Below are 10,639 nucleotides of genomic sequence, written 5' to 3'. Positions count from 1 at the left end.
TGTAGCAGTTAACTGTGCATGAAGCTGCTACATCTTGTAGCAGCTACCTTGTCATTTTCTAGCAGAGATTAACGTACTCGGTACCCATAGTTTTCATATTGTCTTTATCAACCCAATTTAACAATTATTCTTAAAAAAAAAATTTCACTGCTTCAGCGCCTTTCCTGCTACAGATTGATTGGAATTCTCTCTCTTTCGCTCCCTTTGTCTCCCTCGTCTTCGTCGAAGGTCGTCCGACTGACCACTTGCGCCCCTGCCGGGAAAGTGAAAGGTCGGTCGCACTAGCCGCCTACTCTCCGGTGGACTTTCATTTGCTGCTACAAGATGTAGCAGCTTCATGGGGAGGAAGCAGCTACAACATGTAGCAGTTAACTGTGCATGAAGCTGCCACACCTTGTAGCAGCTAACTTGGTTAGTCGGATCTCTAGCCCCTCTATTTTCTAGCTTAGATTAACACTACACTTTAGCCATTGTTTTCATATTGTGTATATCAACTTAATTGAAAAATTATTTTTGATGCATGACTTTTCACTCTTTCAGCGTCTTTCCTGCTACAGGATGATTGGAACATGTATATACATTTGATTTAAAATATTTTAAAAATTTTTATGCTTCTGCAGGGCCATGTGTTTAGGTTTGCTGCTACACGGTGTAGCAGCTTCCTAGACTAATAACTTGCTACACCTGTTTGTAGTTGTATATCATATTGCTTAAAGGCGCTGAAAAAAGTGATATGTGATGCTGCATCGGCTTTGCTTTGGTTTGCAAAGCGTTGTAGTAGCTACTATGACTAATAACTGCCACACATTGTAGCATTTACATATACATGTAGCTTCCACAACTTGTTGCATTTACCCAAATTTGTATTTCTTTGTTATTGTTTTATTTACCTTTAAAAAATTTGTAAGTAACTTCCATGTTTCAGTAAATTATAATCTATTGGATGTATGTGTGTAGTGCTTACCGCTAGTAAAACTGTCAGACGTTGTAGCAGCATGCTACCTCGTGTAGCAGCTCTTAATGAGTATAAATATATTTGGTATTAATACGTGTGACCGGTGTGGCCTTAGCAGATCACGTCACGTCACCGAATTAGATTCTACATCGTATATCAGCTAATCCTCACTAATTGTCATATATTGTAGCAGCTAATATGCGTTATGTGGAAATGATGGATCAGTGATATGTGCAACAATAACTTAATCTGGTGTTTACAAATAGAGTAATATATGGTAGTTGCCACTACAAAATGTAGTAGCTACTTAGTACGAGGATAACACGTTATAGCACCCATACATTTCACTAATATAATTACATGAGAAAGTAATGTCAAAACATTTACATTTCAAGGGCATGTTCAGATATATTTTGCACAATGTTCAATACCTCTAGGATCGCCTGTATTACTCTCTTCAACTTAGAGACTAGAGAGTGGTAGTACCTATCCTCAGAACGGAAAGGGCAAGGTGTTAGACCCTACAAGATTAGTGCAAAAATTATAAGATAAATATGTGTCCAGATTGAGTCATATAGGTACACAAAAACATGATTGTACCAGCTATAGATGCCAAATCTTCTTCATACGATTCGTCGTCGTTGGTATTATCCTTCTCTGTAGCATTTGATCTGGAAATCGTATAGTTATTTACTATATTGTTTTTGGATGATATAAATTGATATGCGCAGCTAAATATGTATGATCTAAGCCGATAACTAACGGACGCATACCTCTGCTGCAGTAAAGGACAATTGCGCTTGTCGTGTGAGACACCTCAGTGACCGCATCCACGACATAGCCTCACTTTTGAGGTTGTTGTCTCTTTTGACGATTTCAATCATTTTCCACACCCCTTTGCCCTGACCAAAGAAGGGTCAACAATAGAGGGCCCCCCATCGATGCCTTGGTTTCTTTGACTTTGGTTGTCATTTTTACTACTAATGTTAAGCTCTTGAAGTTTACTGTATATACAATCGAATTGATCATCCAACATGTTTGTCCCCTCATCAGTTAAAGATGCAACATCTGTTGGTTGCTACTCGGAAAACCTAATGGTTTCACTGTACAAAAATTTTGTACAAAGGTCTGAACCTTTTCCTAGCTACCATGTGTTCTTTTAAATTAAACTTGGATTGCCTACGGAACTTAACACGTTTGATCCAAAGTTTAATCTATTTGTTCTTTTAGGTTTAGACTTGGATCTCATGCGAAACTTAACACGTTCGATCCAAATCACCTAGGTTATTAATTTCATTAAATATTAGTTTCCAAAATTGGCTTCCAGGACTGCATGGCGAGGCACATGGCCTTCTTGAATATGGGAACAACCACCACCGCCTAGACAAAGTCTTTTAAGGAAAGTTAATATTTAATTTCCTTAAATAACTTTAGGTCAACCAAAAAGAACAATCAAATCACAAAGAAAAGAAAAACAAAAAAAAAACACAAATTCGAAAACTATTTCGAAATACTAGAATCGCAAGCCTCTTGTATTTGGTATTTTTTCCAAAAATAACTAGTATGATGCGGAAAGGAAAAATACTAGTTATACCTTTTAGAAAGACCTCTTGATCTTCTACCGTATTCCTCTTCTAACCTCAGACGTTGTGTGGGCAACGATCTTCCAAGATGAGGACCACCTAGCACCTTCTTCTTCTTCCTTCAAGTTTCGGCCAAGCACCAAAATCCAAGGATGAAGAACTTTTTCCACCAACTAAGCTCCAAGGGATGCAAGCTTTCTCTCCTTCTTCTTCTTCTTCTCCAAGTAGTATTCGGCCACCACAAAAGCTCCAAGCAAGGAAGAGTTTCGGCCACCACAAAGAGGAAGAGAGGGAGAGAGGATGGCCGGCCACAATACCAAGGAAAAAGAGGGAGAAAATAATAGAAGTTGTGTCTCATGAAGGCATCCCAACCCCCTCTTTTATAATCCTTAGCTTTGGTAAATTAGGAAATTTAATTACAATAAAATTTCCTTAACTTTCCTTGACATGAATTAATTAAGAAAAATAAAATAAAATTTCCCAATTAGACATATCATGGCCGACCACATCAATAAGAGCAAACAAGGCAATTTCAATCAACAATTAAAATTCCTTATTTGTCTTCGAAAATTTTTAAAATATAAAATTTCCCTTTAAAATCCCTTCATGGTTGATAAAAAGAAATTTCTATAATTTTAATTTTTCAACATGTGAATAATTTACAAAGAAGAAAAATAAAATATTTTTCCAATCTACAAATAAGGAAAGAGATCTAATCTCTTTCTTTAATCTTTTGTAGATCCTTTTAAGAGATATTTTAATTTTTAATCTCTCCAATAAATTATATCTTTCACATAAGAAAAATTTAAAATTAAAATCTTTTTTAATTTAATGGGGGCCAGCCACCTAAGCTTGGGTTCAAGCTAGGGCCGGCCACCTAAGCTTGGGTTCAAGCTAGGGCCGGCCACTCATGAGCCAAGGCTTGGCCGGTCCTAGCTTGATCCACAAGCTAGCTTGGCCGGCCCCTATATCATGAGTATGAAGGTGGGTATAGGTGGGTATAGTACTCTATAAATAAGAGGCTACGATAGAGACCGAGAGGAGGAATTGGTTTTGGTCTTCCGATAAAATTAAGTATCCCGTGTTCGCCCCGAACACACAACTTAATTTTATCAATAATAATTCATTCCACTAGAGAACTATTATTGAACTACCGCACCAATCCTAAATTACATTTTTGGGCTCCTTCTTATTATGAGTGTGTTAGTCTCCCTGTGTTTAAGATGTCGAATGTCCACTAATTAAGTGAGTTACTAACAACTCATTTAATTAATATCTTAATCCAATAATAGTACCACTCAATCTCATCGTCATGTCGGACTAAGTCCACCTGCAGGGTTTAACATTGTAGGATCGAAAAGAATTTAGATATCTCCACAATGACATGATATTGTCCACTTTGGGCCTAAGCCCTCATGGTTTTGCTCTTGGGCTCTACCCAAAAGGCCTCATGTCAATGGAGATATCTTTCTCTTATAAATCCATGATCTTTTCCATGTGTTTTCAATATGGGACTATGTTTGCAACCTTGCAACCCCAACAATCCCCCCCTCAAACAAAGGACCATGGGCTTCCCACGTCCGATCCTTGACCCACCAGGTCTTCCTGCCCCTCGGTCTACCCGACCTACTAGGACTTCCTTGCCTAGCCGCAACTAGGACTTCCTGCCCCTCGGTCCACCCGACCTACTAGGACTTCCTGCCTGGTGTCTGGTCCTCTTGATCCGAACATAGGAGCCCCCACTTTCTTTCTTCGAGGTCAATATTGTACTCACATGGTTCAATTAGACCATATCTCTTGTGCACAGTCGGTGGTTAAACCTTCTGGCAGTCCGGGCTCTGATACCAATTGTAGGATCGAAAAGAATTTAGATATCTCCACAATGATATGATATTGTCCACTTTGGGCCTAAGCCCTCATGGTTTTGCTCTTGGGCTCTACCCAAAAGGCCTCATGTCAATGGAGATATCTTTCTCTTATAAACCCATGATCTTTTCCATGTGTTTTCAATATGGGACTATGTTTGCAACCTTGCAACCCCAACAAACATGACAATCCTTATGAGCTCATCTTGGAGACATTATCAACCTAGATCATTAGGACACAGTTTGCTTCTATAATCAACAACACACACTATAAGTGATATCATTTCCCAACTTATCGGGATTATTGATTTATCGAACTAAATCTCACCCATTGATAAATTAAAGAAATAAATATCAAATATATGTGCTTGTTATTATATTAGGATTAAGAGCACACACTTCCATAATAACTGAGGTCTTTGTTCCTTTATAAAGTCAGTATAAAAGAAACAACCTCTAATGGTCCTACTCAATACACTCTAAGTGTACTAGTGTAATTATATAGTTAAGATAAACTAATTCCTAATTACACTACGACTTTCCAATGGTTTGTTCCTTTCCATTTTGGTCGTGAGCTACTGTTTATAATTTATAAGGTACTGATAACATCATCTTCTGTATGTGGCCCCACATACTATGTTATCTACAATATAAATTAATTGAACAACTACAACTAAATGTAAACAATTTAACAAAATGTGATTATTTATTCAAAATAAATGTTTACAAAAGCTTAAGCTTTCAGTATACACTCTAACAACATCAATAACTACTGAAGCTTTATAGGATAGCCTAGAGTGTCTTGCCATCAACTTCGCATCTGGAGTGTCGATGGAAGTTTGCGCACCAAAGTCATAGATTGCCCCCACCTTGGCATTTCTTGTCCATCGGTTGAGTATGTACTTATCAAGCAGTAGAAACACTTGGTTGATACGGAAAAATGCTAACATATGCCTACATGGAATACCCTCAAATTCAAATTTACTACAACTACACGATATGTAGTCTACAAGTTTGTCATGTGTGAGGACCCTTGGCTTTGCAGATGAACCACTTTGAAAATTCATGACATGGTAACCCACTAAATCACCAACCATAGATGTTTGTTGCACATAATAACCATGACTCACACTCATTTCACTTTGAAAGTCCAACCATCTTTTTTTGTGTACACCCTGACCATTTGATATTCCATAGGCCAGTTTGTCTTAATCTTAGGTTGCTCGACCATATCAATATGGTCGGCAACCAACTCATTGTGTCGTTGGTGTCGCAATGCTCTATTAAAACGTGTGACAATCCATCAATGAGTTCTTATGTGATACATACTTCTTGAAAAATGAATGTGAGCTTTCAGATCGCTGACTGCTTGACATTCCAGCAGAAAAAACATGGTTAAAAAATAATGGGACCCACCTTTGTCTTATTTCATACATCAATGTTAACCAATCATTGTTCTTCAATCCAGAACACCTGATAACTTCTTCCCATGTCTTATCAAATTCGGCTGGGGATGAGGAGTTAAAAATTACATCATTTATCGTTTGATAGTAGTTGCGAAAGTCAAGGGGGGTAATTTATCTTGAAATTTATTGAGTATGTGCCACAAACAATACCGATGCACTGTTTGAGGTAAAACCTGGCCAATGGCCTTCGTCAACGCTGGATCTTGATCGGTGATAATCACAGTTGGTGGACCTTTAGGCATTGCTTCAATGAACTTTGTAAGCAACCAAACAAACGACTCAGTTTTCTTATCACTTAAAAAGGCACAACCGAATACGATGCTCTGATGATGATGATTAACTCCTATGAAGGGTGCGAAAATCAACCCATATTTGTTGGTGTTATAGGTTGCATCAAATACAACAGCATCACCAAAGACGCTGTATGCCCTCCTTGATACATGATCCGCCCAGAAACACCTAGTGAATCTTCCTGTTGAATCAATCTCATAAGTATAGAAAAAGCCAGAATTCTTCTCTTTCTCAGTCGCAAAAAACTCAATCAGTGTTTCAGCATCAATTCCCTTTTGTTCATCCCTTAACTCTCTCTCAAAATTTCTAATATCCCGTTCCGTGCAACCTAGAAACTCAGGGCCTCCAGAATCTATCTCCAATAATCGGACTTGTTGACAAGTTGGGATATTAGCTTCTGCAAACTGCTGCGTCAAAACTTTCTTGGCTTCAGAAACATGGCGATGTGAGCGGAGCAAATGCACCTTCGAAGGTGTTGAGAGTGGATGATTATGACTTTCCAAGAATTTAGTGACAATCCAATTTGCCCCGGTCTGTTCTTTAACAAGTGATAGTTTTGCCCTACATCCAGTCCTTACTTCCCCACGTGCTCTTTCCTTTACACTGTCAACTTGAGCAACTTTTTTTCGTTTTTCATCTGTATGTCCTTCTTTAAAACATACAAATTTTTTCCATCCAACTTCATTTGTCCGCTTATTCTTCTTACTGTTGTCTAATCTTGCACTAAAGCCGGATTCACGTGCATATTGATTATAGAACGCGAAGGCCTCCTCCAATGATGAAAATTCCATCCCAATCTGTGGTTTTTGATCTTCCCCCACTTGGGGATTGTATAGGTGAGGACCCTCAGAGGTGTCTGCCATTGCTAGAGGATGACATATTTAGGATCAATTGTAGGTATGAATTACAATCAATGATGATGACTAATGATGTTAAAATATTAGATTGCAGAAATGGTTATATGATCGAAGATATAAGTACGATAATCTAAAAGGCGAAAATATTCCATCTGAACCCTTACCGTCGTAGCCCTATTCCCAAAGTGAAGAGTCAAAATAACTTACAAAAGTTGAAGAATCGAAGGCGGAAACAAGATGTCGCAGTGAGGTTGGGGGGAGCTGCGACGGTCCCGTCGGTCGAACTTAAGATGGGAGAAGCAGTTTCTATAGATTAGCTGATACACTCAGTAGCAGTTTCTATAGATTAGCTGCTACACATTTTCGGAGAAGGCACTGACCGTGAGCTGCTGATTTCTTTAGCATTTAATTCGAATTAGTTTCTAGACATTGTAGCAGCTACCCCCTATATGGAGATGCAACTTGTGTATTGGTTACTGTCGATTAAGATTCTTTTTGTAGCATCTACTACATAATATATACAAGGAAACAATTAGTAAGTTTTTCGCCTTTTCCAGATACCTCACAGAAATCAGAGTAATGACATCAGTTAGTTGGCAGTACTTGTAACTTGTTACAACCGTAACTGCTACAACAATAAGTTATAAGTTTTTTGTCAGCCGTAACTGCTATATCATCACCTTAAGTATATTTACATTTATCCGGCCCCATCCATTGCTACATTGGTGTAGCAGCTATAATGTTGTAGCTGCTACAACGTGGACCTAATAGCTGCTACACTTTCTGCCTTCTGGTAGCTTGTTAAGAGATGATGCGACACTATGTCGCAGTTCCGGCTGAATAGCTGCTACACTTTGAAGTAGCCAACGGTAGAACAAACTATTTTGTACAATTAACATCTTAGAAATATAGTTTGGAAATAAATTTTTACAAACCTTGACACCTCCAATAAATATACAGACGGACGTGGTCTGTGTTGGTTTAGTTACAGACCAGTAACCGCTACACCTTAACATAAGTTAAAATTATTATCACCGACTCCTCCCGGAGGTGTTAATATTGGAAGGGTAATTAAGTTCCTACAATGGTGTTTCTGTCTGCCACAACGTAGCTGCTCCAGCGTGGACGTCAGTTCATGAGGTCGCGTGCTTGTTCAAGTATGCATTAGTCTACTTGAATATATCAGTTCATGCTTCTACGATACACTTACGACACAAAGTGAGAATAATAAAATTTAAAAAAACTTTCATGTGGTTAACAATGTATTGTAGTAACTGCTACATAATGTAGTAGATACTTAGTACTTGGATAACAATGTATAGCACTCATACATTGAATTATTACAAAGACAAGAGCTAATAATGTTAATACATTTACATTTCCATTGCATCAGTGGTCATATATTGACCAGTGTTTAAAACCTCCAACAACACCTAATGCTCTCATACCAGCAACGTCATATTCATATAGGCCAAATATCATCCACATTCATCTCCTTTCGGAAACACCCTTCATCAACCGTACAGAGTATTGTGACCAATAAAGTGATTGTATTATTTTCCACATGCCTTACATCCTTTGTGACTGGCTGGGAAAACTTATTCGAGGCCATCATCTTCTCCCTAATGTACTCCAGTAGCCAAACCTCATCAACATACACGCATCAGGGCTTGACAATGGTGTTTGAAATGAGGAACTAATTTTACGAGTATGGAACCATAATCTAGACCGTGGAAGGATACATGACCGCTTTGTCTTGGGCAAAATGGGAGCTTGATACACCTCACGTCACTTGGTCGCGGATGGTCCAAGTTCGAGGAGGAGAGAATCACAAAGAATGTGCTCCATGACAATTCCTCAGGGCGATGAAGAAGCACTTTATTAGACACACATGATTTAAGACAGAAGTGAGAAATTTACATGGCCATCCGCCTATCATCCACGTATGTTGATGAGAGCTAGACGATGATGATTGTATTAAGGAAATAGGATTTATGATATGGAACTGTACTCTAGAGTGTAGAAGTATAGTTGACCTCTTTGCCTTTTCTGATTTGGGAGCTTCATGCACCTCCAGCTTTATATAGGAAGACATGGATGGATTGACGGAGGTGGTGCCGAGAAAATGTGGGCAACCGATGAAACTGCTACTCATTACCCTTTGCCACATTCATGAACGTTGCGAGCCTCAATTATAAAGAGAAATCAGGTGCAGTCACGAGCTCAAACAAATCTGACTGAGAAAGCTACTTAGAAGAAAATGAGGTAGGGGTCATTAATTATCCTAGCTATGTACAGTCATATGGGTGATGGGTCTGCTCTGAGTGGTCATTCTAGGGTCGATGCCTGCTTTGAGTGGTCATTCAATAGACCCTCAAAGATTTATGCTACGATTACAAATATTTAGAGCATCTACAATGGGCGTTAATGCCTAAGCATTAACGCGGGCGTGACACCTTTTTTTTACTTCTGCAGAGATACGTGGCGTTTTGTTATTTACTGTAGCATTAACGCGTTCAAACTTATGAACGCGTTAATGTTGCAGATGGCAAAAAAAAAATAATTAAAAAATACACAATAACGCTTCACGCGTTACGCTATTTAAGCAGCTAGGACCCTAACATCCTACAACGTGGAGTAGAGGTGAGTTATGCGTGGATATTTTGCTGCTACAACGTGTAGCAGCTAATTGAAAGGTATACTGGTACAATATAGAGCATTTACTTGATAGGTCATAATGTCATATCATTTTAAGTTTTGTCTCCAATCTTATGCTACCATATTCGTTGTGGCCATGAATATTAAGGGTAGTTGGTTCTGTTGGCGCTATACTTTAATCCTCACAAAGGACACTTCATATAATAAGACATTTTAGACCATTCAATGAAGAAAATCCAGCTACTACATCACTGGTACTAAGATGAAAATCCTCGGTCTTTAAATTACCTATATAAATTTATATAATCTTGGTTGTGTTAGGTTATTATATTTCTTTGGATAAACATAATCATTTAAACATAAAACTAATAAAAATGTAAATAAAATTACTAATATATATAAATTTTGATGAAAAAATTATATAATAAATTAAATAAAAAAATAATAAGTAAATTAAAAATCTTCAAAATTACAAAAAAATTTAAAAATATACATTAAATAAAATCGAACAAAAAGGAAAAATAAGGATACAACTGTCATTTGACAGTGAGAGAGACGGCGGAAGAGGGGTGCGCTGTGAAAGCGGGAGAGGGCAAAATCAATCTACTTCACGCATCCAACTGGCGGTCTGAAAAAGTAAGATTCGGATTTCCTTTCACTAGTCGTGGTTTATGACAGGTATTGCTTGTCACACCTCCCATAACTGACAGGTATGAGTGGTCATTTATGGATGTGACGGATGAATGGAAAGATGTCGTAGGTCACCTATACTCTATTTGATAAGTCTGCATACAAATGTATTTATGCAATAAACAGTGGGGTTTGTTAGTTACTTCAGCATTAACAACGGCTACATCTTCTTAGATCTCACAAAATAGGATTAGTTCCTACACGTTGTAGCAGCTAATTCAAATTAACTGCCACACGATGTGGCAGCCAATCCGTAGTAACTGCAACACAGTGC

General features: G+C 38.1%; 1 protein-coding gene across 1 annotated transcript; it reads right to left on the bottom strand.

The window, feature by feature from the left end:
- Nucleotides 1-1,338: 1,338 nt before the first annotated feature.
- On the bottom strand, nt 1,339-7,023 carry LOC121986833 (protein FAR1-RELATED SEQUENCE 5-like). Its single transcript, XM_042540767.1, has 3 exons — nt 6,020-7,023; nt 1,569-1,626; nt 1,339-1,476 (listed from the first exon to the last, which is right to left on the bottom strand). The coding sequence occupies exons 1-3, from the start codon at nt 7,021-7,023 to the stop codon at nt 1,339-1,341; spliced, it is 1,200 nt and encodes a 399-aa protein (XP_042396701.1).
- Between the last annotated feature and the right edge of the window lie 3,616 nt (nt 7,024-10,639).

Source organism: Zingiber officinale, chromosome 5B, assembly GCF_018446385.1.
Source record: "Zingiber officinale cultivar Zhangliang chromosome 5B, Zo_v1.1, whole genome shotgun sequence".
In the NCBI taxonomy this organism is placed as follows: Eukaryota; Viridiplantae; Streptophyta; class Magnoliopsida; order Zingiberales; family Zingiberaceae; genus Zingiber; species Zingiber officinale.
Note: the sequence above shows the minus strand (reverse complement) of the source record. Positions and strands in the feature narration are given on the sequence as shown.